The 22,324-nt window shown below is 34.1% G+C and overlaps 5 protein-coding genes, 1 long non-coding RNA gene and 1 other non-coding gene across 7 annotated transcripts; 4 read left to right on the top strand and 3 right to left on the bottom strand.

The window, feature by feature from the left end:
• The first annotated feature begins 200 nt into the window (after positions 1 to 200).
• Positions 201 to 307, top strand: LOC125587999. The gene has a single exon (XR_007324395.1). It is a non-coding gene; the product is annotated as a small nucleolar RNA R71 (small nucleolar RNA).
• Positions 308 to 6,321: 6,014 nt separating this feature from the next.
• LOC106397444 (probable protein phosphatase 2C 39) lies at positions 6,322 to 10,293 on the top strand. The gene is made up of 6 exons (XM_013838027.3): positions 6,322 to 6,581; positions 6,875 to 7,126; positions 7,202 to 7,478; positions 7,556 to 7,710; positions 7,791 to 7,940; positions 10,001 to 10,293. Exons 1-5 carry the CDS (start codon positions 6,384 to 6,386, stop codon positions 7,926 to 7,928), a joined length of 1,020 nt encoding a protein of 339 aa, XP_013693481.1. The 5' UTR covers positions 6,322 to 6,383; the 3' UTR covers positions 7,929 to 7,940; positions 10,001 to 10,293.
• On the bottom strand, positions 8,031 to 9,192 carry LOC106397445 (squamosa promoter-binding-like protein 5). The gene is made up of 2 exons (XM_013838028.3): positions 8,606 to 9,192; positions 8,031 to 8,533 (listed from the first exon to the last, which is right to left on the bottom strand). Exons 1-2 carry the CDS (start codon positions 8,929 to 8,931, stop codon positions 8,320 to 8,322), a joined length of 540 nt encoding a protein of 179 aa, XP_013693482.1. The 5' UTR covers positions 8,932 to 9,192; the 3' UTR covers positions 8,031 to 8,319.
• Positions 10,294 to 11,475: 1,182 nt separating the features above from the next.
• LOC106399998 lies at positions 11,476 to 12,301 on the bottom strand. Its single transcript, XM_013840423.3, has 2 exons — positions 12,108 to 12,301; positions 11,476 to 11,976 (listed from the first exon to the last, which is right to left on the bottom strand). Exons 1-2 carry the CDS (start codon positions 12,243 to 12,245, stop codon positions 11,653 to 11,655), a joined length of 462 nt encoding a protein of 153 aa, XP_013695877.1. The 5' UTR covers positions 12,246 to 12,301; the 3' UTR covers positions 11,476 to 11,652.
• A 195-nt stretch (positions 12,302 to 12,496) lies between these two features.
• Positions 12,497 to 14,060, top strand: LOC106402238 (3-hydroxybutyryl-CoA dehydrogenase). Its single transcript, XM_013842932.3, has 3 exons — positions 12,497 to 12,748; positions 13,062 to 13,283; positions 13,374 to 14,060. Exons 1-3 carry the CDS (start codon positions 12,563 to 12,565, stop codon positions 13,848 to 13,850), a joined length of 885 nt encoding a protein of 294 aa, XP_013698386.1. The 5' UTR covers positions 12,497 to 12,562; the 3' UTR covers positions 13,851 to 14,060.
• Positions 14,061 to 15,915: 1,855 nt separating this feature from the next.
• On the top strand, positions 15,916 to 16,630 carry LOC106399505. Its single transcript, XR_007323535.1, has 2 exons — positions 15,916 to 16,194; positions 16,284 to 16,630. It is a non-coding gene; the product is annotated as an uncharacterized LOC106399505 (long non-coding RNA).
• A 139-nt stretch (positions 16,631 to 16,769) lies between these two features.
• On the bottom strand, positions 16,770 to 17,819 carry LOC106397216 (VQ motif-containing protein 19-like). Its single transcript, XM_013837800.3, has one exon. The coding sequence runs from the start codon at positions 17,594 to 17,596 to the stop codon at positions 16,919 to 16,921; it is 678 nt and encodes a 225-aa protein (XP_013693254.1). The 5' UTR covers positions 17,597 to 17,819; the 3' UTR covers positions 16,770 to 16,918.
• Between the last annotated feature and the right edge of the window lie 4,505 nt (positions 17,820 to 22,324).

The following is a 22,324-nucleotide window of genomic DNA, read 5'->3' as shown; positions in this document are numbered from 1 at the left end:
TCGTTTGCTTGTCATCTGTTCTACTGCCTCTGTCGTGGTCTCCACTGTAGACTGCGTCACTCTTTACCATGTTGTCAACCAGCTCCTCTGCATCTTCCTCAGTTCTTCCCAAGAAGAACCCATTGCTAGATGTATCTAATCTGGCTCTGTACTTAGGAAGAGCACCCTTGTAGAATGTGCTCAGCAAGCTTTCCTTAGAGAAACCATGGTGTGGGCATTGAGCTTGGTAGCCCTTGAATCTCTCCCAGGCTTCACTGAATCCTTCTAAGTTCTTCTGTTGAAAGCTAGAAATCTCATTTCTCAGCTTAGCAGTTCTTGAAGTAGAGAAGAACTTCTCCAAAAATGCTTTCTTGCAGTCATCCCAGGTGGTGATAGAGTCGATGGGTAGAGACTTCTCCCACTGACGTGCCTTATCCCCCAAAGAGAAAGGGAATAACTTGAGCTTTAAGGCGTCCTCTGACACACCATTGGTTTTTGACAACCCACAGTAGCTGTCGAACCTGTCCAAGTGATCAAATGGGTCCTCTAAAGCCAAGCCATGATACTTGTTGTTCTCGATCACGTTGAGGAATCCTGATTTGATCTCAAAGTTGTTAGCTGCCACAGCTGGTGCTCGGATTCCAAGTCTATGACCATGAATGTTGGGGTGGTCATAAGTGCCAATGGGTCGAGCTGCTCGCTGTGGGTGTTCTGGCCCTTGCGGTTGATCTGCCATATCAATATCCAATCTCTGCAAGTGAGCCTGTTGCTCTTCTTCTCTTCTCGCTCTAGCACACTCTCTCTCTAAAGCTCTGATGTCTGCAACTCTTGGAACTAGGTTTGATGGACCCCTACTCCTCAAGTTCATACACCTGAAAGTTAAAGGGAGGTGAAGAAGGAGAATCAGTAACAAAATAAAATAAAAGTGACTTAGTCTCAAGCAAGTGACTAAATCTCAATGTTGAAATCAACTCAGAATTTGGCAACGGCGCCAATTTGATTTTAGGAGTTTTCAAGTCTCCTAAGACAAATGATGTAGTATAAAAGATTGTCGAACGAATTCTAAGAGATTCAAAGCACCGAGAATGCAAGTACGTACTTAATCTAAGTGCAACCGATAATTTGGATGGTTTTAAGCTAATACTAATAATAGAATGCAATAACAGAACAATAAAACAATAAAAGAAGTGACTTTCTTTGGTTATGATAAAAGAGAACTCATGGGTATAGGAATTAGACCTTGGGTGATCAAGTTTCGAACTAAGGATGACAAATGATCAATCAAAATATCAACCTTAAGCTTAGACACAATCTTAAACAAACTCCATGTCTAGATGAATGTTTATTTACTAACATATTTCAAACATCAAATGTCTTTGGTTGAATAATATGAAAGCAATCATTACTAACAAGTCTATTGGCTATCTTAACACCTTTAACAACAAATGTCTTTGGTAAAGTATGTTAAAAGCTTAGGAGAGTTGTCTCAGGCATTTCATCAAACACCTTGTGGGTGGGAAATGCCTAAAGATCAACTTTTGAGAGGCCAACTCAGAAGATGCATTATGAATACTCTACTAGCAAGGAATAAGAAGGATCTATACTATAACATCCTAGATCTAGCCTAATCACCCTTAATCTTCCTAACCCATGAATTCAAGAGTGGATTACTCACTACTCTTCATGATTCCTCTTAAACCCATATTGGATTTCAGATTAATCATGTAGAGAAATTCAGATAATAGATTAGAAATCAACAGGATAACATATGATCAAATGAATCAAAGAGATGAACTTTTTTCAAGAGGTTTTTGGTGGTTTTCTCAAAGATAAAAGATAATCTGCCTCCTTGGCTTACAAAAGGTACTTAAACTTAGGTTTAGAAAGTGTAAAACGTCAAGACAAATGACCAAAAGGTCCCTGGAAAATCATAAGTTTCGACTGAGTAAATGACGTGCAGAGACTTCGTGGTGTCGCTCCGGGAAGTCGCTCTGGCTTGGGAGCGACCTCAGGTTGTCGCTCTTAGAGATCGCTCCAACCTATTTTTTTGCCTCCAAAGTGATGAAAAGGCGAGTGACGTAGGTGGGTCGCTCTGGAGGTCGCTCTGGGTTGGGAGCTACCTTATGGTGTCGCTCTGGAAGGTCACTCTGCGATGCTCGACTAGGATGGATATGCCTCTAGTAAATTGATCATAACTCATTCATTACATCTCCAAATGACTTGAAACCACTTCCACTAGAAAGCTAACTTAATTTGCTGTTTTCCACAAAATCTTAACAACAGAAGATTTCTCTAAGGCCTCCATCCATGCTCATCTTTCACCCCTTTTTGGATCACAATGCTCCCAAATATCTCAAATCACTCCATGGCACACTCCAACACCTAATAAGGACAATGAATGCAATATGGACTCTAAAGATGCCTAATTATTAATCTATATGATCAAAATGTACAAGAATTAATGGCTAAAATCATGTAATTATACAAGATATCAAGGCTCTATGTAAAACGAGTTTTCAAGTGATTTTGACGGGAAGCTGGAGATAGAAGTATCTCTTGGTGTGGCCTTTCAAGAGATATGTTATTCTATTTTGTATTGATCCGCTTTTCTGGTGCTTAAGTGAACAATTTCCTCAGCATATGATCTTTATCAAAGGTGTTATGGACTCACACGATCTCCCAGTAACGTGTCTCATGAGATTCTTCAAGAAAGTCGCATTGTAAGTGTTAATATCCTTTTTTATGTGAAGTCTTTCAAGATATATGTTATATTCTTTTTCGTATAACTGTCATATTGTTAATCTTACATTTTGTATTGTACCAAAGGTGTGAATCATGAACAAAGCTTCTGAGAATTTACTTGAGCGAAAATAGAGAAGTATGCTTCAAAACTCTTCATCCCTTTGGCTAATATTTTCTCTCTCTCTTTTGTCCCGTTACAATTCCATGCTTTGTTATGGTGATGATTATCCTGACGTATGAGAATGACACTTTTAAACTATTTACTTAGGAGTATAACAAGTATGGAAGATCCCAACTCTCACAAAAACTCAATCCTTCTTTGTAAAGTTTAGGAAATCGGGATACTGATTCGTTTGCTTGATTATTTACTGAGGAGTATAAACAAGTAAAGATTGATTTTTAGGGTTTACACATTTCCAGGTCTTTAGAGTTTAGGATTGATTTGTAGAGATTGATTTGTAGAGTTTAGGAGTATGAGAACGTTTTCAAACGCTTTTAAATTTTAAAACTTTTTGTGTGCATCTGCGTAATGCAAGTTGTTCATGACTGTTGTAATTGTCGTCTTCTAAGGTAAAGTATGGAGTACTTTTCGGGTATGTAGATCGATGAAAACGTGGCAAGAGAGATTATTAACCAATAACCACACCTCACTTGATTTTTTCAGGTGGTTTTGGACACGAACGTATATCACTTTTGTCAAGGAATATGCTATTGGAGGTGAGCTATTTGAGCATATATGTAGGGCTGGAAGATTCAGGATGAGGTGAGCTTAACATTTAGAGATGAGACTTTATATATTGTTCATACATAGCACTAATATCAGAGTTGAGTTATATATTGTCTAATGTAGTTTTAGGGAAAAAGAATAGGAATTTACAAAGATATTGTATCTGTAGTAGCAAGCATAGGAAACAAATGAGGTATGTGATCTATTTTTTTTAATCATTTGTAGCTTTCTTACTTTTAGTTTCAAACTTTTGTGCTTATCTTTTTTTGCTAGGCAAAATATTTTTTCCAGCAGATTATATCAAGAGTCAGATTGCCATGATGTAAAGAAATGACTTTGAAGTTCTTCTTAACTCTCGCAGACATATTGAAGTGTAGTTTATCACTCTTGTAGTCACACTATTTTTTCCTTACTCTCATAGCAAAAACGCCAGGATATTGGAAATATACCACTTTGTTTATGATCATGTCAGATTGTACGGGATCCTCATTCTGTGTGTAACCTGAACTCTTTATTAATTAACTAGTTCCGGATAACCACAAAATAAAAACAACAAATTTCTTGGATTTTCAGATTAAGCTAAAAATAAAAAAGAACATCAAAAGTTGGTTGTTTATATGTTACCAATAAACACTTCTGAACTAAGAAATTTTTTTAAAAAATTAGTTGTTTATATGATCCGTCGATAAAATAATATTTTGAATAATTCTAAATATATTAGAATGGATCTTTAGTGTAATGGTTTATTCGTTTAGGAGCCATAACAACTCAACTCACTCAAGTAACAAACCTAGAAATTATAGAATCAAACATTATACATATCATGCAAAAGATTGCTAAAATTAGAATATATATATATATATATATATATATAAGAATTAATTATTAAAAGAAAGTAAAATACTTTTAAAATAAACAAAATAGTAAAAAAAATTTATCCATACTGTCAATATTTTTAAACTCTACTTGGACACTGAACCAGATTATTTTCAGGGTCTCCGAATCATTGGATTGATTGTTGCTAAACCATGGATCAATAATTGATGAATTTTATTATATAGTTACATATTAATATAATAATATTAATCGTCTAAATATTAGATAATATGAAATCATGTTTTATTTTCAAAACAAAATTGAAAATTTTATTTTGAATCTCAATTTTATTTTCCATGAAAAACAAATTATTTAACTAAGTTATTAATATCGAATTAGGACTTTGGCCGAAAAATTAAGATAAAATAATTAAATAACAATTTTTGAAAAAATAAATATTTTGTAATAAAAAAAGTTACATTCCAATTCTTTTTAATTGTTACCTCCAGTCTATTTTGTACATACTATTAGATTTTGCATCTTTATTTATACTGTTATACCAAATAAGTTAGTGTAAAGGTTAATTTAGGTTAGTGCATCACCAATCGATGCATTTTGCTTCTCTATATACCATCTCAATCATAAACTGTTTAATAGTTAACTTAACAGTCTAAGATAATAATGGAAGTATATTTCTACTCTAATAGACAAACAATAATGAAAGGTTATATATTTTCTACACAATGACAATGACAAATATATATGCATATGTGTAATGGCAGTAATGCACACAATCTATCCAAAGTAATTTTATGTCGTATCTAAACATGTAATCGTTCATAATGAAATGTCCTACATGTTTTACAATTTTATAGAAAATACTTATTTACAAAACAATAAATACCAAGCAATATCATATCAAAACAAATAAATAATATAATATAATATATCACAAAATAAAAGTACTTTATATTAACTTTTAATTTAATCCTTCTATTTCAAAATTATCAATGTTTTAGAGAACTTTTTTTAAGAAGACATATTTTTTTTACATTTTCAATATATTTTTATTAGGTAACAATTGTAAATTTAAAGCTTTAGATTAAAAATTATGATTATTAAATTATGATTGGTTAAAAGTTATGAAAAATAATTAATTAAAAAAATATTACATTTACAAACAAAATTGAAGATGAATTTTTAATATGTATGGAAATTTTAAAACATATGCCTTTTTAAACATTAATTTTATAGACAGATAAACCGCGTGTAGCACGGTAAAATCTCTAGTATCATTAATAGTAACTTTTAATATTACAAATCTTTTACAATCATATTTTGTCTAGGATTTAGAAAAGTAAAATTTATATCAAATAATTATTTCCAGTTAATATTAACTATTTAAAAAAAAAATCATTTTCAAAATTCATTTTTTTCAATAGCACTAATATTTCTTACAATTTAATAAGTTATTCCTTTTTTTAAATTATATCTCATATTACTTTTATTTCTTATTATATATATATATTTTTAATCATTATATATTTAAACACATATCACAAAATTAGAAGGAAAATTATTATCAAATAATCTTTTGCAATTATCTTTTGATAGGATTTAGAAAAAGGAAAAAAACTATTAATAATATTAATAATTATTTTTTAATAAAAAATGTTTTTGTTAATATCTTAGTATATATATTTTTAATATATTTAAACACATATCACAATACTAGAAAGAAAATTATTATCAAATAATCTTTTGTAATAGTCTTTTGATTAGAATTTTAAAAAAGAAAAATTACTATTAAATAAAATTTATAATTACTTTTTAATAAAATTTGTTTTTGTTAATATTTTACTATTTATTTTTAATTTTGAGATAGATTAACACGTGTCACAATATTAAATATATAATTGTCCTGGGTTGCGATTGAGTTTGAATAACTAATCTATATATAATAAGATGTGAAAGTAGAGCCCATTATGACATTGGGCTTTTATCAGCCCATTTAGAGATATTTTTCTGCCGTTGAAGTATATTAAAGAATGAAGGAAAAGTAATACGTGGCGCGAAGACGTCAATAATAGCCGCAAACAAAGCGGCGAAGAAAGCTGACATGCAACTGCAACAAAAACAGCTATGGTGTCATCTTCCCAACTACCCTTTCTCTCTCTCCCCCTTTCTCTCTCTTACGCTCGCAAAACAAGATAGCTTCGCCTGTTCTTTGCATATTACGTATATAAAATTGTGTTTCCATCTTCAAGCCATGGCCGCCGGTAAGGAAATTTTCCACAAGATGAAGGAATCTGTGAAGGTATCGATTGGTTATTACTTCCCATGTTTCTTCGATAATATATTTATCCATTATATTTGAGTAGTAGATACTTCTTCTCGGATCATATTGTCACATGATGGTTTTGGTATAGAACGTAGCATGTAACACTATCCGTTATATAGATAGGCTTGTTGGAAGGAATCTGATACACCACAAATTTGTTATGGTCTAGATGACGTTGGGTTCTTGATCCCCTTACGACACTATAAGTGATAACAGTGGAAAAACATGTCTTTACTAACATGAAATTTCGCCTCTGTTATTACCTATAGGAGAAAGTTGGGCTTGGTGCATCTGATTCTGCAGATTCAGGGAAAGGCAAGAGCAAGATGTCTAAGCAGATCACGCATGGTTTCCACTTGGTCAAAGGGAAAGCTTTTCACGAGATGGAGGATTACGTGGTCGCCAAATTCAAAGAAGTTGACGACAACGAGCTTGGCCTTTTCGCTATCTTCGATGGCCATCTTAGCCACGAGATCCCTGACTATTTGTGCTCCCATTTGTTTGACAACATCTTGAATGAGGTAATGCATTGAGAGTTTCCTCCAAGTCTCGTCTCAAAATGGACTTATGTTCTGTCTTTTTTCTTGACGGTGTAGCCAAATTTCTGGCAAGAACCAGAGAAAGCGATCAAGAAAGCTTATTATATAACGGACACGAAGATTCTAGACAAGGCATCTGATTTGGGGAAAGGCGGTTCAACTGCTGTCACTGCGATATTAATCAATTGCCAGAAGCTGGTGGTTGCTAACGTTGGCGACTCTCGTGCTGTTCTTAGCAAAGGTGGTGTTGCCAAGCCACTCTCAGTTGATCACGAGCCCAACATGGAGAAGGATGAGATAGAGAACAGAGGAGGATTCGTTTCAAACTTCCCTGGTATCTAATTTGTATACATTTATGTTAAAGTATGTTATGATCTTCATGTTGATCAATGTGTATGCTTGTGTTCTCAGGGGACGTTCCTAGAGTTGATGGTCAACTAGCTGTGGCAAGGGCCTTTGGTGATAAGAGTTTGAAGATGCATTTGAGTTCAGAACCATATGTTACTGTGGAGATAATTGAAGACGATGCAGAGTTTCTTATACTAGCAAGTGATGGGCTTTGGAAGGTTTTAGTTTTATCATAATCAACTCTCAGCACTTCAAAAAAACTTGTGTGGTTTTGCTTATTATTTCAAAAATCTTATAGGTCATGTCGAACCAAGAAGCAGTTGACTCAATTAAAGGAATAAAAGATGCAAAATCTGCAGCAAAGCACCTCTCAGAGGAGGCTGTTGCAAGAAAAAGCTCAGATGATATCTCAGTGGTCGTCGTTAAATTTCACTGAGCTCGGTTTAAGGTTAGTCCTACTCCTACCCCTTGAATCTGTATTATAAGCCTTTTTCGTTTAACATTATTACACATAACAAAGATCAAGTGGAGATTAGAGAGGAAAAGAACACAACATAGTCATTTCTTGAAACATACGAGACTACTAAACATAATTAGACAATACAAGAGTATGACAAGTCTTATACATTTGTGGATATGCATCCTTTAAATGATAACATAAAGGGTACTAGAGTTTTGTAGTTATATATTGTTGTAGGATTCAATACCACGATCCACTTTTCTTGACATGGTACTTAGATGTCATTATTTGGATAGCTAGAGAACGTAGATATATAACATAAGTAGATGACAGAAGAGAGAGAGCGGTTGGGTGTGTTGATGTTGTTTTATCTGATCTGTGGTCGCTTGAATGGTGAGTTAGTCATAGGAAGTTTCATGTCTATCCTGTTTCTTTCTTGAGTCTGTGTCAAGCTAACCGCTCTCCGGCCTGACCCTTCTCCGTAACTGTCACCAGATATCTTCCGCCTCCTCTCATTGTGTCCAGCTAAGCGCCTCCTGCAACTTCTTTTAGTTTCATCAAACTCTGCTAGCTCATGGAACCTGCACAAACCCACCCCCAAAATTATCAATTTAAAGAACAGTTCTTCTATATTTGAAGGGAAGAATGGTTACCTGCTGCATTGTTGACAAAAACGTTGCTTGACTCCAGCAACAGTTGCAGAAGATGCCTTTGCATGAACCTCACAGACTTTGTGTCTGCGGTAATACTGCTTGGCCTCAGTTAAGTTAGCAGTGCACCTATCGACCAGGCACAGCCGCAAGGGAACACGTTCTGTGTTAGGACCTCTAGCTCTCTCCATCACTCTCTTCCTTTTGTCTTCATCTCCAGTATCATCCTCCTCTCCATCCATGCTATTTTCCATTTCTTCTTCAGCAAGGCTGGTGGCTATAGCCTTGTCTTTCAAGTAACCCCAGCGTTGTGATCTCTGACCCTCCATTTCTGGTAAAGCTAGATGGTGGTGAAACTATGGTATAGAGTCTATAGACTAAGCAGTGTGGATGTATGGGCTTGGGGTTTAGAATGAATGTGTGTGTTGAAGTGTTTAAAAAGAGGAAGAAAAGACGAGAGATGGACCACTGTGTCCTTATATGCTTCCCTGTTGGAATAAGTACTTGATTACAGTGATGTGCTTACTTCCTTCCCCAAAGAAAGAAATAGAGAGTTAAAAGGGCTGGAAATGTTGTTATCACTGGTGCATAGGCCTTGTGTGGTTTTGATTTGTTCTGAATAAATGAATAGTTGGTACAAAGCTATCTATTGTACTTCGCTTCTTTTATTTGACTTTTTTTTTGAATAATTCGAATCCTTATTCAAAATGGGGACCCTTTTTCTTGTAAGATAACATTGATGTCCTGCTAGTAATCAAGGATGATACCTTATTGACCAGAACATATAGTACATAGAAGAGCTGGAAATCATAAGTAGACAAAAGATCCTAATAAATGGTGACATACTTCGTGGATGTAGACTATTGGATTCATCTGCTTGCAACCCTAGTGTTGTTTGGACCCATCTAGACAAGGCATTTAAGGTTAGCTTAAGACTAGCGGAAAATTAGTTTTGTTCAGGTTAAACATGTATCTGTCTTATTTTTTTCTGTTACATGCTGGTTTGTGTTTGGTGTTAAATTGCCTTGTCTGTGGTATTTGATGTTGGCACTTGGCAGCATGAATATTGTGTGTGTTCTGGACCATGGCATATGAACGTATTTAGTTGATGCTTGCACACTTTTTCTTTCTTTCGAGTGTTAGGCATTTATCGTTGTTACCTACAAAGATTCTATATTGTGGGAGTGTAAAATAAGTGATGTCAGTTTAGATAGGAGGTCAATGCAAACGACACTTGGAAGTTGGAACAATCCTTGATAGAGAACTGTGATGTTTAAGGTTTAAAGTTTAGCTGCTCAAAAGAGATTTTCTTCACATAATTATATGATCATAAAGTGACAAAATCCTTTTTACTTTTTTTCCTTTCCTTACCTTGTTTTGTTTTTTTACCTCTTGCAGATTCCATTGATCATAAGTCTTACTGGTCACTGAAACAAGTAAAGAGTCTTTGAGTTTGGACCAGCTAAAGAATCAAAACATGAAACAAAGCATGGGCGTTTCCTCCTCTGTAAAATGCAATCATCACCACTTTTATTTAACTCTTTTTTTTTCTTTTGCAAACTGTGTGACTTCTCTGTCTGTTTCTTTGTGGGAATAAAAATCAACAGTTGAGGCTTTCTATGCTTCTCTTTGTATTGTAACTTTTTTTTACTATACATTACATCAGTGTACGAAAGAGAAATAGTTAAAAAGAGGAGTGGGTAGTGAAAGAGACAAGACATAAAAGGTTTCACATGCTAAACTGTACTCATGTCTTGAATCTATCATCTGTGACTTAAAGCTTTTGCAAAGTTGCACATAACAAAATAGATGTTTGTCCCTTTTCTTTCTCACATCTCCCTTTTATTTTCTCCTCCTACTCCTTAAAAATAAACATGTTTTAGCACACACTCAAAGAATATGATTATATGTGTAAACTATATAGTTTTGGCTAACGTTTTGTAAGCTATTGTGTGAGCGAGAAGTGATTCTCTTGAAATGTTGTGCAGAACAAAGTGAACAAAGGGTCGAATATGATAAGTTAATGCTCGTCTCTATCTGCTCGGTTTCAAATTCAAGTTTTTGGCCCCTACAAAGGAAAGATATTTCCTAAAAACGAACCTTAGGAAAAAAGGAGATGCTATTATATTAATCCAAGAAGTGGAGAATATTTCATTCTCAGTCATGGCGAATTTATTTATAGTTTCGCATTTTGTTACTTCAACGTTAGGAAACAAAACGCAAGTAGCTATCCTCAAAGCCACTACTAAAACAAAATATCAGAGATGCCTCTTTTCGTTTTCGGTTCCACTTGTCTCCTACATAGCAAAGAGAACTAGTTCTGTTTATTTGTCATAGATGCGAAAAACTAGATATGGTAGTATCAAGAATTTCGCATAAAAACACTCTCGGAAAATACTAAAAAGATGAAAAATGAAGATAAATTTAGTAAAATCAATAGTGCCATTTTAATATGACAAAAAAAATACAATCTCTCCTGTAGATTTTAATAAAGCAAGAGAATGATTTTTATTTTATAAGCGATACACATTAATAGTCATGATCGTATTTTTGGAAGAAATAAAAAGTACTAATTGAGTAAACAGTAAACAACTTGTTACTGATATGTTCGTGTAACGCGTTTAGTGATGTTGAGCCTAGGGAATTTGTCTCTCCATATGTGGGAATCTGTTTCTCCATTTATGCGATCCAGCTGTCTTCGGAGACCCACCTTCCAGAACCAACCATTAATCAGTTTAAATTTTTTCAGTTTACATACATATATCGTACCATTGCTTGCATGCATCCACCTCATGTTCTTATTATTATCATCATTTCATGAACAAAATGTACGTATTATGTTTTAATCTTTGTATACATGCAATTTTTGAAGATATGCCTTGCAAAATCCTTGTTCAAACTTCAAAACAATTGTTATTTTCCCACATTAACTGATAAAATGAAATCAAATCTAGCAACGGGTTCATTCATAAACCTTCCAATTGCAACATTTCACTGAAACAAACAACAATAAAGCAAAAGAAAAAAAAAAGACAAGCCAAACACATCTTTCACGGTGATTTATTTTCACCGTCGGTTTGCTGATGTAGTTCCTCCACACCCCTATACTCCGTCGTATCAACAGGCTGGCTAACATCCTTCAACTCCACCGCGACCTTGTCCTCTTGAATCCTATCGCCGGTGTCATCATCTCCGGCAACGGCTTCGCTGATGTTCTGACCCGTTTCCTTGGCAGCTTTCCAGGCCCCGTCCATCGCATCCTTCATGTTATCTCCTGCGTTCAAGGCTGCATCCGTCGCTTTTGTCACCCCTTCCTTTGCCTTATCTGACACGTAACTCGCTGTGGACCTATCGTCGTGACGGTCTCTCATGCTCTATACAAAAAAATCCCCAGTCGATTAGCCTTAATTAATATCAATGAAAGTTATAACGCGCGAGAAATAAAAAATGACACATTATTAGATAACAATGTGAAAACTCAAAATGATACTAGCTGTGGACTTACCTCGGTTTGCCTAAATGCGGTGAAGAGGCGGTCGAACCGGGTGGTAGCGTGTCGGAGGACATAACCGGAGACATCTCCGCCATGAGTTTTTGAAATGGTCACCGTCACGAGTCTCTTAATCGACAACCTAATCGGCATAGTTACTTTTCTTGTTTACTTGGTTTCACCAAATCTGTTGCTTTCCCACGTGATCTCAACTGCTTTATGAAGTACTTAGCGAAGATCCAAAGCTTGCGGAACGGTGGAGGACTGGGCCAACGACACGTGGACAAACGTACGACACGTTCCTAGTTGATATGTCGTGTATCGACACGTGCTCATAACGTCACTCAGTAAATACTAATCAATATTATTGGGCCATTCTAATTGTGTCCGGCCCATTAGAGTTCTTACGAAATCAAAGCTGGCAAAGTTTATCTCTTTCGGTGGAATTTGCAAAGAGACTACCTTCGAAAATGGCGGAGATAAAGTGCGTCGGAGTAGTGGGTGCTGGTCAGATGGGTTCAGGAATCGCGCAGCTCGCCGCCACGAACGGCCTTGACGTTTGGATCATGGACGCTGATCGTGATGCGCTCTCTCGAGCCACCGCATCTATCTCCTCCTCCCTCAATCGTTTTGTCTCCAAAGGCGTAATATCCAAGGCAAGATTTTGATCGTTATTCCTTAAAAGAAATCAACTCTTCTCCTTGGAATCTAGATTTACAATTATACAGGATGCTCTGTTCTGCCGCTGAGATAGTTGTCAGAGCCAAAGATAGATCGGTGTACAATGTGTTCTTCGGATAAAGTTAGTTGCTTTATTGATTTAGATCACGCGTATAGCTTCTTAAGCTACTTCACGATCCTGTTTGGAGCTGTTCTTATGATAGCGTGTTCAGACAAAAGAGTGTATTTCAGGATAAAGGACAGTTAAAGTGATAACCAATTAACGCGAGAGTGATTTGTGCATTGCAGGAAGTGGGTGATGATGCTATGCGTCGTCTACGTTTAACATCCAACCTCCAAGATCTGCGTTCTGCTGATATCATCGTGGAAGCCATTTTGGAGTCCGAAGACATTAAGAAGAAACTGTTCAAGGATTTAGATGGCATAGCCAAGAGTTCTGCGATTCTAGCTTCTAACACAAGTTCCATCTCCATTACTCGTCTTGCTTCCGCAACACAAAGACCTAGCCAGGTTCAATACTCGTCTTGATTTTCTATCTTATTGTTGATAAGTATCGTTCCAAGCATTGTCTAAAGTGTGTGTTTCATTCTTCGTCTACAGGTCATTGGAATGCACTTTATGAACCCTCCTCCAATAATGAAACTGGTTGAGATCATTCGCGGCGCTGATACCTCAGAAGAGACCTTTATTGCTACAAAAGCACTAGCTGAAAGGTTTGGGAAGACAACAGTGTGCTCACAAGACTACGCGGGCTTCATCGTGAACAGGATCCTCATGCCGATGATCAATGAAGCGTTCCACACACTTTACACAGGGGTGGCTACTAAGGAGGACATTGACAGCGGGATGAAACACGGCACAAACCAGCCGATGGGGCCTCTGGAGTTAGCGGATTTAATCGGTCTAGACGTGTGCTTGTCGATAATGAAAGTGCTGCATCAGGGACTTGGGGACTCTAAATACGCTCCCTGTCCTCTTCTTGTACAGTACGTTGATGCTGGAAGATTAGGAAGAAAACGAGGAATGGGAGTTTATGACTACCGTAAGAAGCCTGTTACTCCATCTCCTCGGCTATGATAAAGCGAAAAAATCAAAATCAATAATAGAGAAGGATGATGAAGATACATTTGGCAACAGTAAATGCTTTGTCGATTGTGTTTGGTTTCTTTCTTTGTTCCTTGGCCTATATGAAGTTATGGGTCAGCAGCATAAGCAAACTCCCTCTGTTTGTAATCTTGATACTCGAAGTTAGCTTTGACAATTTAATAAGTGATAAACTTTTATAAATTGTTTATTTGAAATTTTTAACTAGTAATCAACTTATCTTTAGATGACGAATAAATTTAGGAGATAATGAAGAAAATCATCACATGATAACTTATATATAAGTTGATGATGCAACGTATTACTAGTCAAATTAGCTAAAGACAAATCTCTGTTGACAAAACAAAAATAGCAAAAGACAAACCCTTTAGGCCCTTACATTTACCACTTACTTTTTTTTGGGTCAAAATTTACTACTTACTATCTTAATCTATAAACATCAACTTCCTTCAAGTTTTAGTTTTAATAAGGATTTTTAACATTAAAACCCGTCAACTAAGTTTGTTTTGGGTAAAAACCCACAAACTAAGTATTTAACGAAAAAACCTTCAAACTAACTTTATTTAATGAATTAAACCCTACCAGGTCATAATTACCATTACTACCGGTAAATCTTTAGTTTAGGGCTTTCTACATTAAGTAAACATAGTCGAGGAGTTTTACCATTAAAAATCTAAAAAAAAAAAAATCAAAATTTTATAATATTATCTAAAAATTAGTTACTTAAATTTTTAAAATTAGCATTTTTAATTTTTTTTGTAAATATATGAATTTGATGTGTTTTTAACATAAATGTTATATATGTATAAATTAAAAATGTAGAAAACCCAAAAATATAATAAAAATCATCTAAATATTTACCTGTAATAAAATTACTAAAATATTAAAAAGTAAAAAACAAGAAAATATAATAAAAAAATTATATCTTTTCTAATAAAAATGTAATAATAAATATGTAGATAATTTTTATTATATTTTCTGGGTTTTTACATTTTTAATTTATACATATATAATGTTTATGTTAAAAACACATCAAACTCATATATTTAAAAAAAAAGTTAAAAATGCTAATTCTGAAAATTTAAGTTACTAACTTTTAGATAATATTATAAAATTTTGAATTTTTTTGATTTTTTTTATTTTAATGGTAAAACCCCTCAACTATAATGTAGAAACCTCTAAACTAAAGATCTACCGCTAGTAATGATAATTATGACCTAATAGGGTTTAATTCATTAAATAAAGTTAGTTTGATGGTTTTTTCGTTAAATATTTAGTTTGAGGGTTTTTACCCAAAACAAACTTAGTTGAGGGGTTTTAACGTTAAAAATCCTTTTAATAATAAGTCGCTCTTCAGATTGTTAATTATGTTTTTCATTTTTAATATGAAATATCTTTTATCTTAATTGTAAATTGTGCTTATGTTTTAAAGACCATCATTATCGCTAGGTTCTTAGGTGGGTTCTTAATTTAATTAGGATTAAAAATAAATGAAAAATAGAAATTACTTTAAGCAACGTATCTTAAACAAGTTACATAAGAAACGCTTCTTATTGTATACGTGTCACCTCTCTGCTCTTTCATCTCTTTCACAACTCTTTTTTTTTTCCAATTCCCGTCGGTTGAAATCAAACAAAAAAAGAGGAAAAAGGCTGAAGAAGAATCAATCAATCGTCGTCTTCGTCTCGAGCTCGAATCATGATACCGTCGATTTGGATAGTATTCGTGTCAAGCGGAAGACGTTGCAGAATCTGCTCGACGATTGCCATAGAGCTCCCGAGCTGCTTAATCTCGCCGATACTGCTCCCAGTGGAGATAGAACCGAAACAGGTGGTTCCGGAGAGGATTACAGCAACCCCGTTGGCTCATCGGAGTCTCCTTCTTCCGATTCAGGAGATCCTGAAGCCGAAAAGGATTTTAGCAGTCGTCGCTTTGCTTTTTTTTTCTGGTTTGTGCAAGTCCGATCGAGACATACGTTTACTAATTACCGAGTTTGCTTGTTTCCTGGTTACAAGGGACATGTTTCAAACAGAGCTTGAACTTGCCTAACCTGAAGCTATGGATCACTGGATCACTTCTAAACCAAGGTTTTGAATTCGTCAAATCATTCACTTGATTTTGTAAGAGTGTAATGCGATGTTTCAATCTGATGTCACATCTTGCTTGTCTTCCTTTCTGTATGTTTTATAACCACCAGGGGTCTAAAGTTAATTTTATGGATGTTGTTTATGCTTTGAAGAGGCAAGATCGCACTCTCTATGGCGTCGGACGAGGCTGCTTCTTGTGCTTGACGCTGCTCCTAGCTGTCAAAGAGAAGGTAACTCATTGATTCTAACTCTGCTTTTCATGGGAACTGTGTTAAAAGCAGTGGACTGTAACCACATTGTTTGTATTGAAAACTTGCAGATCATAGTTTATTCTTCTGCAAAAGCCTTTAGAGGAAGCAAAAAAGGACAGAAGCATTGCAGAATGACGATGCCTGTGTTGGATCATTTCAGAGCGTCATAAGTGATTGATAGCTCGTGGTGGTTTAGTAATGTTGATGTCACTGGGATCACTTGTGGGAAAAGTTTTCAGGGGAAAACTGATTTTACAACTATGATCTTTTCTTTGTCTCAGATAAAACATAAGTGTTAGAATAGTCAAGTCACAATGTGCTTTAGTGCCTAGAGCTAATGGATGTGTTGTTGATGTAATTTTCTTGGATCACAAGGTTTCAATGCATAGAACGAAAAAAATTAAGAAACCCAAAATATGATACTACCATTGGAGACCCAAAATTAAGGCAGTACTTAACTAAAGTTTCTAATTAGTTTTAATTACTAAAATAATAAATAAAAAACCCAAATGAGATTATGGGTTAATCATGGTCTAACCGAGCGTCTTCTTATCTTTGACTTTTAATATCCTTCATATTCTTTATTTAAAATTTAAATTGACATATTTTTGGTAACATAGTAAAAACAAAGTAAGGATTAAAAACGAGAGTTAAAAAAAGAAAATAACAGTGGCAGTAAATTTTATGAACATTCTCTCTCTCCTCAAGAAGTTGAATAATCCGGTGAAGCAGCCGATACTCTCGGAGAAGTAACAGGAAACAGCGGCAAAAGCTGCGGCTCCGATTCCCTCGGAGTTGAAATAGGCGACCTATGCAAGTAATAACCTTTCTCCGAGATCGCTCTCTCTTCCTCCGACAATGGCGACATCCTGTCGAAAGGGTCACCGTCGTTCCCGTCGCCACCGTGTTTCAGCGGCGTCACGGGGCTGTTCAGTGCTAGCTTCGGGAAGTCAAGACAGCTAGGCGACAGAATCTCCTGGTTTCTCGGCGAGAATCTTGGGCTTCCGGCACCGTTTCCGCCGCCGATCATGAGTGTGTTAATCATGAGGCTGTTCTTGAGGCTGCTGTTGTTCGATCTCCTCTCGTAGAGTTTGTTTCCCGAGTGTTTCTTCGGCTGCGTCGTTTTGACCGGTGGAATAACGAAAGTACTCTTGCCGGAAGGAGACGGAGGAGGACGCGGCGAGTCTGGGGATCTCGGGGAGGAGGTGCCGGTTAGCATCTGGACGACTTGTTTGAAAGTGGAAGTGTCTGCTTGAACGAAAGTTGTTGGGTAATGATCAGATCTGGTGATGATGTGGTGATGTAGAGATCCATTGATAATGGAAGAGGAAGCTGATGATGAAGTAGTGGAAGATGGGTTTGGTTTCGTTGTGGTCTCCATTGATGTTTGTTAAACTTTTTAGAAGTTCACCAAAGTCTCTATATAACTAGAAGTCTTCTGTGTGGGTTTGAGTGAAAGAGAAGATGATGATGAAACTAAAAAATGGAGTCTCCTCTTGAGGTTTTGGGATTATAAAAGAAGTTGGATTGGTTGTTTTTATTTAATTTGGAATCTTTCTTTATGCTAAATAAAACTATTGCGATTAAAAAATATAGACAAATGAAAGTTGACATGAGGATTTGTGCCCAGGGGAATCAAAATACTCTCTCATTTTTAGATTTATACGCATAGGTTAAGAAAATCATTAATTTTTTATATTTTTAAAACAAAAAAATCATTAATTATTTATCTAATCACAAATTAATCAATAATAAAATAAAATATATATTATCATTGGTCATATAATATTAAGTGTTAATAAATTTTACATAAAAAACCGAAAACGTCATATAATTTAGAACATAAATTTTTTTCTAAAATGACTTATATTAAAAAACGAAGGGAATATGTTTTATTAGGCGGTTTTGAAATTCTTACTTTGAATTTGTCTGCCATAGACCATAGTGCATAAAGGAAAAAAATTTGTAGATTAAATGAAAGAAGTGAACTTTGTCTTTATTAGGCCCTTATATTAAAATTTACACATTATTAAGAGAGTGCTCGCATAATTGAATAGATTATTAGAAATCCAAAACTTTATGGAACAACGAATTATATTTTTTTTCAAAAAAACAACAAATTATATTTGATATATCAAGAAAAAAAGAGTGACAAAAAGTTGACAACATAAATGCCTTTTCCTTTTGCAAAAAAAAAAAGAGATATTCATTCATAATGTTCCTCTCCGCTGACGTAATTATCAAAGTTATATCTTTATATGCATGCCATACATGATACAGATATCAATATATAGGACTATCGTATCTAGGAAATGTTTCACATGCCAATCAAAGTAGTACACATACACCTATATTGTGTTTGCACATAATGTATGCGTGTGAGTGTGACATCGACGTATCAAATTTTTATTTGTGATTACAAATGAAAGAAACTTCAAGTTCTTTCTCTTAGTGGACTATCTATATGTGTGCGATATTGCATACTTTTTCAACTAAAAATTCTGGTAGATATATAAGACCATGATACAGTCACAAGAAAAGATAGAGATAGCATAAGTGATAATAAAATAAATAATGAAGTAGTCGACGTTTGAATAACGTATACATAAATATAGACGGCACAATTATTTGGATTTTGTTTTCTTCCTCTACGACTCGTTCACATAAGTAGACTTTTGGCTAATTTAGAGAAATTTTCTTGTTCATTTCAATTAGAATCAGTCTACTCAACATTTCTTTCCTAATTCTAACGAAAATATTTTGTGCAAGTTTCAATTTAGACTGGCCTTTTTATAGAAACGGAGGAAAAAGAAGGATGCGACAGGCGTGCATGTATTGAGCCGCAAACCCTAATGATAATATATAAACTAGATCTCCGTCTCCGTAACCGCACCAAATTTTGATTTTATTTATTTTTATATAAATATTTTATTTTCAATTCTAAATTGGTATATATTATAATATATATGTGTCTATTAATTTTTAAAACATAATAAGTTTATTATATATTTTTCATTGAATAGATTGTTTCAAACTTTCACATGTATTTGTATCTTCTTCTATATATATTTTTGAATTATTTTTTCATTATTAAAATCGTAACTATATATATAAAGATTGGTAAAATATTGTTTTATTGTCATATTCAAAGATATTGTAACATTTCACAAATTTATAAAATTTTAAAAAAATTAAACTTTTCGCTTCATAGATTTATTAAACATTTAGTTTGTGTTTAATTTTTAAAATAAACTATATAGTTTAAATTTTGTTTTCATTGGTTTAAAGTAGTAAATATTAATCATTGTTAGATAATATGATTTTTGTTATTTAAAAAAAAATCTTTTTAATTTTAAAAGTTAACATCGACAAATATTTAAATATTTAGCATATAGAGGTATAGTATTACGACATTAAATTATATCTATTTAATTTATACTATCTATAAATCCAATGGATCATCTATTGTTTAAATCCAATTATTGATAGTCCAATAAAAATTTCTGGTAGGTCCAAAATTTAAATGATAAGATTAAATATTAAATGTAACATGATTTTCTATGAATAGGTCCATTGGATTCATTTTTTTAAAAATCTCACATAAATCAAGTTTTTGATTTCTATTTTAATATATAAGATTAAAAGTCACCTGACCGTCAGGACACTTGTAATGCCAAAGATTGGTTTGTTTCTCTTGGTTGAACGAGCTAATACTCCCATTAGGGCATATCCAATGGGACACAAATTTTTTTTCCATATTTCACATTAAAATAGAGTAACTCTATTATAGAGTTAAATTTACTCCAATGGTTCACTCTATAATATAGTGAAATATAGAGTAATGTTGTTTTTTTACTCTATATTTAGAGTAAAAAAGCAACATTACTCTATATTTCATTATATTATAGAGTAACTCTATTATAAAGTGAACCATTGGAGCAAATTCAACTTTATAATATAGTTGCTCTATTTTAGAGTGAAATATATAGTAAATTTTTGTGTATCATTGGAGATGGCTTTAGTCTATTTCTACTGCCTTTAATTTGGTTTGGCCGGTCCAGATTTAAAATATTAGTATAGAGTAAAAAAATAACATTATTCTATATTTCTTTCTATTATAGAATAACTCTATTATAAAGTGAAATATTGGAGCAAATTCAACTTTATAATATAGTTACTCTATTTTAGAATGAAATATATAGTAAATTTTTGTGTATCATTAAAGATGGCCTTAGTCTTTTTCTACTGCCTTTAATTTGGTTTGGCCGGTCCAGATTTAAAATATTAGTATATAATTGTCCATAAAAAGCATAATATATGTATATGGAAAATAGTAGTACATACCGATATACCGGTTTGGTTCATTTTCAATAAAGCTTTTTCTCTTCTCTAGTCTGCGTACTTAACTAATCAGTTTAAACGAGATTTGGGGTTATATTGATACATTCTTGGTTAATGTAGGCAAATCATATTTCATCATAGCTGTGGTTGAAAGTCAATTGCAATAATTTGATGGTGGGACAAAGACTATTAATTAGTGATTATCTATGAAAGCGAGAAAGGAGCTCATGTAAATAACTAAACATTAAAGAAGATGCTGTATCTTTACTGCCTAACCCACAGTCGGTTCCTACTTTCGTTCCTTTTACTTATTTTGGTTGCTAATGTGCTTTGGAATATATTCATACTACTTCAAATTGAATTTTGTACTATTAACTATATTAATTAACCATTCATTCACCATTAACTGAAAAGGAAAAATTCAAAGTTTACATGGTAAGCTAACAATGCTTATATTAGTGGCTAAGAAATGCTTTATTGTCATTATCACTAAGTAGTTAGATTCTACCTAATTAAACATATTTTCAGGCTAGGTTAAACCATCCTCACATTTTTATTCAAACCACATGTTCAAGTACCTGAATTCTGCTGCAAAAGAATAACATCCAAGTTTGATTATCAATATAAATGATTTGGATCTTCTTTTTGGAACTGATAGATGTTTGATGATATTTAACTAATAATTAACCAGCGTCCACAGCATAAAAAGGATCCAAAGTTCCAAACACAAGTGGCCACCACCAATTTTAATCGGCTGCAAGTCTTTGACAGTAAAGTTTTTGAAAAAAGTCTACAGTTACTTTTTTACACGAAGATACTAATGTAATGAAATAGAGGAGACAAACGAGAACATGTTAAAAACTCAGAACTCACAGTCGGATTTAACCCATGGCCAAGAGCTGCATAGGTTTCGTCAATTAAAGTTCAAACATCAAGAAATGAAAAGCGATTAAGCGTGTTAAAAAACGATTAAGCAAAAAAAAAATGAAAAGCGATTAAGCAAAACAACTTCTTGCATATATACTCATATTTAAAAGATATACGATTAAGCAATTGTTTGTATAAGCTTGGTTTCTTTGAAAGTGCAAGTTGTTTCATTTTAGGCCAATACAGTAGGATATAAACCCAATGAAAAGTGGATGATAAAACCCCTCTATTTCTCTGTAATACTATTGATAATTAAATTCAGTGTGGAAATAATAAATAATTTGAGAGAACATGAGGCTGAAGCTATAGGCAAATAGACTGTCAGGTATAGGTTACAAACTGTATAAGGTTACAAGATATCATGTGCGTATTGTCTTGGAACAGTTTAACAGAGCACATCGTATATTTTTCTTTGAAGTAGCGAAAAATTCTTTATGTTTTTTTTTTTTTTTTTTTGATCAAATTTTTTCTTTATGTTTTTGAGACTTATTATTGATCGCATATGCTCGACGGAATGTACACTGGCTCCTCGGAGGCCACCGGTCAACATTTAGCAACTAGTCAACGTAATGCTTCAAGTGAAGCAACGAATTTGTGGAAGTGAGAAGTGAACGACACGTTGACTGAAAACATTAGAATGTACTCTTGGTAGCGAACTTATGCAAGCAAAAGCTTGATGGGCATGTGACTCTGACCGAGTTTCGTGGCACATCTGCCGTCACCAAACGTGAGAGGTTTGCATAGATTTCGGTGTGAGACAACTCATGCATGAACTGCTTGACTTCTCAAGTTCTCAGAACTACAGTAAAATGTCCTATAGTATTCTCTATGTGAGAACTGA

Source organism: Brassica napus, chromosome C5, assembly GCF_020379485.1.
Source record: "Brassica napus cultivar Da-Ae chromosome C5, Da-Ae, whole genome shotgun sequence".
Taxonomy (NCBI): Eukaryota; Viridiplantae; Streptophyta; class Magnoliopsida; order Brassicales; family Brassicaceae; genus Brassica; species Brassica napus.
Note: the sequence above shows the minus strand (reverse complement) of the source record. Positions and strands in the feature narration are given on the sequence as shown.